The following is a 7,333-nucleotide window of genomic DNA, read 5'->3' on the forward strand; positions in this document are numbered from 1 at the left end:
ACTCCGAGTTATGGCTATTGTAGCATTGGGCACATAGAGCAATGGACAAAGCAGATTTCCAAGACTGACACATTTTTGCCCCATCAAAAATCTGTAGCAACGGAAATTCAGAGGCTGGCAATGTTACCTTACTATCTTCCCTTTGCACAGGAAAATTAGAATACTCATATGAGGATAAGACATGTTTAATTTTCATGCTATAACTAACTTTAATAATATGGGTGGGAGAGGCAGCTAATCTTTTTTATCCAACCTGACCTGTCATCTCTGATCCACACTGAGGAAACTCTGATGAAGCAGCTGGTGACCTGCTATGGAGGGAGTGCATGAGCCTCTTCGGTGCCCGGGTCCAAATTAGCAGATGGCAGCAACAGTGGGGACTTTGCTAGCGGTCTGATGGACGAGAGAAAAATAGCTGGACGCAAAGTGAAGAAACCAGGTAAACAGGGCTGTAAACTAACTAAAATAGATTTGAAAGCCAAACAAGAGATAACAAGAAATGCAGAATGGGGAAAAAACTGAGGTACCAATATCTGGAAGAGCTGGTTTCAAGGCTGAGAAAAAGCCATCTGTGCTCTTAGAGAAGAATTGGAAATGCAGTGGTGCATGGCAACTGATCAAGGAAAAATCTCATCTGAAATTAAAGCTCTCCCGAGCAGAGAAGAGCAAAGTAACACTCAGCAGAATGTAGGCAAGATGGCTAAAGCCATAGAGAGTTATGCCAACAGTTCCTGCTAAAAGTCAGACCAAGCAGACTGAAACCCATATTTCAACTCCCCCCAAACCCAAGATGATATTTTAAAAAAAAAGTAATGCATGGACATAATATGAAGTTGCCAATTCTTGGTCATATCAACAGATCAATAACATCAACTATTCAGCTGTAGTGCAACCGGAGTTTGAGCTGACTTTCAAAGTTTTCAAGAAACTCTTGCAATCTTTTAATTTCTATCTCAGCAGAGTTTGGATCCACTAAAGACAGGTGGAGGGTTTTTAGAAATCTTCAACCTGCCAAATGATTTAATATTTAATAGATATTCTCCCAAAAGCTTAACTTGTAATCATTATAAATAATAAAAACCAGGTGCTTCTTTCTACCCGTTCCTTCCCAGATTGAACAGCTGCTTTATTTTCAACAGAAGCAGCTGCAGGCATGTAGACGTTTTGTTTGCTCCATAAGGGATATATATTGCCAAAAACCGTGATATCTGATAAAGAGATTTCATCACTACCCATTTAGAAGGAGAAATTTGATAAGTGGGCTCCGGGTAGGACTAAGAATTATCCAAATACAAGCAGTTGAGAATGAACACCAGAGAAGTAGATTTTGTCTAATGCTGATGCTCCTATTTATAAGCACTGGGTTGGATCCTCCTTGATCATCATATATAGAGGATATTTGTTGAAACTAATGAGGCTTAATTAAGCAATTGACTTAAGAACCATTGACTTAAGAACCATTGATCTGAATGCTTATACTTGCAGCCAACACACAGCTGATAATTACAAAATTGAAACCAGTAATGTAGTTTGTTTTAGTGCTGGCAAAGATTGAGATGTGGCAGGCTAGATGATCTGGTGAAGAGCTTTAATGGAGTCCTTCAATTAAGCCCCATTCTGTTATCTGTTTCTCTGGAGTGGGCAAGCAAAGAGTATGAACTATTACCTTTCTCTATGCATAAAGGAGGAAAATTGATTTCCTCCATGCACTGCAGGATCTTCCCTCCTTGCTTGTAGGGCAGATGGGAAAAATGCTGTAGTTGATCCTTGTTTTTCCCCAAAGGGAAAGTTTCGAAGCAGTTAAACCACAGCCACTCTTGTTGATGTTCCCGGTGGATAGATGAGAGGAAGAAGTAAGTACTGTCAGGGAGGGGCATTGTAAGGAAGCGGGGTGAGATAATAAAGACCCAAACAAAAACAGAAGCACAAAGAAAGAAAACAAGGGAGCCCAGATAATATCAGCATTGTTGCACAAAAAGCTGTTTGACAAACCAAGGGACAATTTAAAAAAATGGAAAAAGGGGCACATAACTATAATATTATACCAGCAAATAGTCCAAATTTGCAAGAATAGAGCCAGAAAGGCTAAAGCTCAGAGTGAAGTAAGACTGGCAACAAATATCAATAAATAACAACAACAAAAAATGTCAATATGTAAGGAACAAGAAAAAATCAAGAAGAAAATGCACACACACAAAATAAGGGTGTCATTTTCTTTTGACCCCCCAAAATAAGCGCTTGGTCTTATTTTTGGGGAGGTCTTATTATTTTTGAGGTGTGGGAGGTGGCGAGTGTGGTCACCTCATGGCTGCTGCTGTGTTGCAATATTTTCGGGGAGGGCTTATTTTAGCGTGACCCGACAAAAGGGCGAACGACAAAACCGCGCCCGACTAAACCGTGTCACTAAAACCGCGATGTCATCAGCACGGCGACAACAGTGCGGTGACAACAGCGCAGAGACAGAAGGGCGCTTTACAACAGCGCGTCGGCAGAAAGCCGATTTAACTTAAGGTAAGGGTTAGGGTTAGGTTTCGGGTTAGGTTTCGGGTTAGGTTTCGGGTTAGGTTTCGGGTTAGGTTTCGGGTTAGGTTTCGGGTTAGGTTTCGGGTTAGGTTTCGGGTTAGGTTTCGGGTTAGGTTTAGGGTTAGGTTTAGGGTTAGGTTTAGGGTTAGGTTTAGGGTTAGGTTTCGGGTTAGGTTTCGGGTTAGGTTTAGGGTTAGGTTTAGGGTTAGGTTTAGGGTTAGGTTTAGGGTTAGGTTTAGGGTTAGGTTTAGGGTTAGGTTTAGGGTTAGGTTTAGGGTTAGGTTTAGGGTTAGGTTTAGGGTTAGGTTTAGGGTTAGGTTTAGGGTTAGGTTTAGGGTTAGGTTTAGGGTTAGGTTTAGGGTTAGGTTTAGGGTTAGGTTTAGGGTTAGGTTTAGGGTTAGGTTTAGGGTTAGGTTTAGGGTTAGGTTTAGGGTTAGGTTTAGGGTTAGGTTTAGGGTTAGGTTTAGGGTTAGGTTTAGGGTTAGGTTTAGGGTTAGGTTTAGGGTTAGGTTTAGGGTTAGGTTTAGGGTTAGGTTTAGGGTTAGGTTTAGGGTTAGGTTTAGGGTTAGGTTTAGGGTTAGGTTTAGGGTTAGGTTTAGGGTTAGGTTTAGGGTTAGGTTTAGGGTTAGGTTTAGGGTTAGGTTTAGGGTTAGGTTTAGGGTTAGGTTTAGGGTTAGGTTTAGGGTTAGGTTTAGGGTTAGGTTTAGGGTTAGGTTTAGGGTTAGGTTTAGGGTTAGGTTTAGGGTTAGGTTTAGGGTTAGGGTTAGGGTTAGGTTTAGGGTTAGGTTTAGGGTTAGGTTTAGGGTTAGGTTTAGGGTTAGGTTTAGGGTTAGGTTTAGGGTTAGGTTTAGGGTTAGGTTTAGGGTTAGGTTTAGGGTTAGGTTTAGGGTTAGGTTTAGGGTTAGGTTTAGGGTTAGGTTTAGGGTTAGGTTTAGGGTTAGGGTTAGGGTTAGGGTTAGGGTTAGGTTTAGGGTTAGGTTTAGGGTTAGGTTTAGGGTTAGGTTTAGGGTTAGGTTTAGGTTAGGTTTAGGGTTAGGTTTAGGGTTAGGTTTAGGGTTAGGGTTAGGGTTAGGGTTAGGGTTATGTTTAGGGTTAGGTTTAGGTTTAGGGTTAGGTTTAGGGTTAGGTTTAGTTTTACAGCGCGCTTCTGTTGCCACGCTGTTGTTGGCGCGATTCAGCACTCATTCATTGGAGCGCTTTAGAACACGCGGTTTTGTCACCGCGATTTAGTCGGACGCGGTTTTGTCGTTCGCCCTTTTGTCAGTGAACCTATTTTAGCGCATGCGCTCAAAAGCTCAATTGGCTTTATTATCTGCGGTGGTCTTATTTTGGGGGAATACAGGATACATATGCATATACATATACACATACACATATACACATATACACATATACACATATACACATATACACATATACACATATACACATATACACATATACACATATACACATATACACATATACACATATACACATATACACATATACACATATACACATATACACATATACACATATACACATATACACATATACACATATACACATATATATATACCAGTGACGTGCGGTGAGGTATATTTATATATACCTCACGTGCAGTGAGGCTCAGCTGGGCATCCTTTGTGAAGTAGCTCAGCAGGCCAGCGGTCGGCCTCGGCGGGGGGGGGTGGAATTTGCAGCGCAGGAGCAGCCAAGCGCCCGGGTCTGCAGCAAAGGCACTTGGCAGCTCCCGCGATGCAAAGTGCCCCACCGCCCCTGATGCTGCCGCCCACCCGCTGCCCCGGCCTGTGGCCACTGCTTCTCCAAGGTCCGCCGCTGGAAGTCCCGGATCGCCTCTGGGGGAAGGCTGAGTGAGAAGCAGAGCGAAGCTTCTCCGCGGCCTCCTGGCACTACGCAGAGGCTATCGCAGGAGCGTGTGCCAGCAGCCGGCGGCCCGAAGCGGCCCCGGCTGTGAGACAAGGCAGCGCTTAAAGCAGCCGCTGCCGCCGCCACCACCCCTCCTTCACCCGGAACGCCCTACCCAGCTCCCGCAGCTTGGCACCTTCCAAATGCCAATGACTGCTGCTCTGTATGGCTGGAGAGAGGGGTTGCGCGAGCAGCTGTTCTGCTCTCGCTCACCCAGCCTCATGATGCATGGCCCAGCTCTCATTATGGAGCCAGGGCACCTCCGCCGCCGCCATCCCAGCCTGGCTTTTTCCGTGGTTCCCATGGCCATATTTTGTAGGTAAAAAGAAAATAAGCCCCTGTGGTATTTTCAGGGAAACACAGTAACAATTTGGAAGATAGACTTAAGATTCAGAAGGATCTGAAGACTTGAGCATTGGGCCCTGTCCAACAAGATGTAATTCAGTGGTGAGAAAAGTGAGGTCCAGGAAAAAATGAAATGCACAGGTACAAAAAATGCCTGTGAGAGGAATCTAGTAGACCCCCACTTAAGTGTGGATCAGCAGGTCCAGGGCTGCATTTACAGAAGAGTAGCATCAAGATCACAAGTGAGGCTACTATACTGCACAAGCAAGGCCATGTTAGGAATACTGTATCATTATGACAGAAAAAAAGATACTGAGAAAAAGTGCAGAAAAGAACAATACAGATGATGAAGGGTCTGGAGGTACGTTTAGCCTAACAAAGATAAAGCTTACAAGTGACATGATAGTCATCTTTCAAAATTTAGTATCTTATAACCACTACAACTATATCACCCCACAATCCCATTTGATATATTTGTTATAGCTTACTACATTATCTGGCATGGTGGCACTTAACTTCAAGGTAGACCACACTAGGAAACAGCATTACAAGTGCTAATTACACTATTATTATTGCTCCATGTCCCAAGGCCCACATAGTATACAAAATCTCAATGCGCTTCCCCCTCCCTCTCTTTATCTTCATGAGACTTAGGGGGAGTCTTGTCCGAGTCACTTTCTCAAATTACTTATCTGCCTTAGACTCAGATTTTCTTTATCTGATTGTTGTCCTGGTTTCAACTCTTTCTCCTGTTCTCCTATTGCCCATTACACGAAGTGAACTTGGCTGAGCTTAAGGTTCTGGTGACCTACCATTCAAGTTAAGACTTGAATGGTAGATCACCAGGATATCCTAGGAAGGCATCAAAAAGAACCCTGGAAGAAGACAATGCCAAAGGATTTCTCTCTTGCTGACAAGAATAATATACAAATGTGTTCTTTAGCTACAAAGTCACCAGAACGTAATGCTACATTAAAAGGGGGGTGGGGGGGGGAAATCTGCTTGGGAAGTTACCCATTTCCTAACAGTCACTAACAAAAAGGAAATGATCAGTTCTGCGATCGTATCACACTGGGGCAAAAGAAAACAGACCACATTGTGGCCTAGCAAAGAGCATGACTCCATTCTTTGAGCTAAGGGAAGAGAACACATTAGAAACTGAGCTAAAGTGACAAATCTCTCATTCAGATCCCCCAGGCAAAAATATACTTGACTCACCTTTCTTCCCTACCACAGGTACCTGCTTATTCATACAAAACATCTAATGATGAATACTTAAATATGAACCAGCAGTGCTCAGAGCCAGAAGTATTAGTACACTTTATAAAACCTTAGTAAGACCACACCTGGAATACTGGCTCCAGTTTTGGTCTCCACATTACAAAAAAGTTGTTGAGACTTTGGAAAAAGTGCGGAGAGAAGAATTAAGATGATGAAAGGTCTGGAGACTGAAGCATATGAAGAATAGTTGGAGGATTTGGGGAGTCTAGAGAAAAGAAAGACTAAAGATGGCACGATAGCAGTATTCAGTATTTGAGGGGACTGCCACAAAGAAGAGTGGGTCAACTTAGTTTCAAAGCACCAGAGGAATGAAGAAACAATGAATGGAAACTAATCAAGGAGAGAAACAACCTGGAATTAAGTAAAAACTTCATAACAGTGAGAACAATTAACCAGTGGAACAGCTTGCCTTCAGAAGTTGCGGGTGCTTCATCACTGGAAATTTTTTTAAGAAGGGACTGGGCAGTCACTTTTCTGAAAGTGGCCTCCTGCTTGAGCAGGAGGTTGGACTAGAAGATCTCCCTTCCGCCTCTATTCTGTTCAATTTTAGAAGCAAATTAAAGAGGCACAGAGAGAGGATTCCTATGGTTTTTCTATGTTCAGAAGTAGCTGGGAGCTGAGAATCTATAATACCAGCACATGGAACCCGTAGCCCTACAGTGACTGTTAAAGTGGCATAGTCATTGTTGTCCATGTGGCTGAGGCGGCTAGGGGTTTTAATTCAACAGCCTCTGAAAAGCCCAGATTCCCCTCCCTTACAGTAGAATTCCTAAGAATAAACATGAACTAACCTCCGCCTAGTTTTTCTTCCTTTTTCTTCTTTTTTTGAAATGGTGCTACATTGGTGGGCAGTAGTCGGCTGGTCTCCTTCCATCACCAGCCCTGTTCCTTGCACTAGGTGGTATTGTGGGGGCGGCTGAGGGTCTCCATATCTTCGCTGTGGGCTCTTCTGGCTTTTGAATCAGCTGTCACATTCCTGGAATTCCAGCTGTGGTGGTGAGGGAAATCTGGAGAATGTTTGATTTTGAGAACAGTGCCCCCATCCCTATTCTTCACATTCACACCTAATGTTTAACCAGAGTTGAAGTAAAGCAGAAATATTGCTGGTTAGTCATATCCTTTCTTCTGGCTGGTCAGAACTACTGCAGTTGTAAGGCAGAATAACTGATTGAAAGCTGAGTCTAGGTGAAGCATTTCCAAAATTTGTATTATCACTAAACTAAAAACTCCCAACCAAGCCCAATTAAAATCTGATAGGTGTTTATGTAACCCC

General features: G+C 43.2%; 1 protein-coding gene across 1 annotated transcript; it reads left to right on the top strand.

Moving 5' to 3' along the window:
• Window positions 1–396: 396 nt before the first annotated feature.
• Window positions 397–738, top strand: LOC106557330 (cAMP-responsive element-binding protein-like 2). Its single transcript, XM_014076548.2, is given in 3 exon segments — window positions 397–496; window positions 499–557; window positions 559–738. Coding segments are annotated over 3 exon segments (339 nt in total).
• The last annotated feature ends 6,595 nt before the right edge of the window (window positions 739–7,333 follow it).

This window comes from Thamnophis sirtalis, unplaced genomic scaffold (genome assembly GCF_051295495.1).
Source record: "Thamnophis sirtalis isolate CommonGarterSnake01/CBP01778 unplaced genomic scaffold, rThaSir2_p1.2 scaffold_4, whole genome shotgun sequence".
In the NCBI taxonomy this organism is placed as follows: domain Eukaryota; kingdom Metazoa; phylum Chordata; class Lepidosauria; order Squamata; family Natricidae; genus Thamnophis; species Thamnophis sirtalis.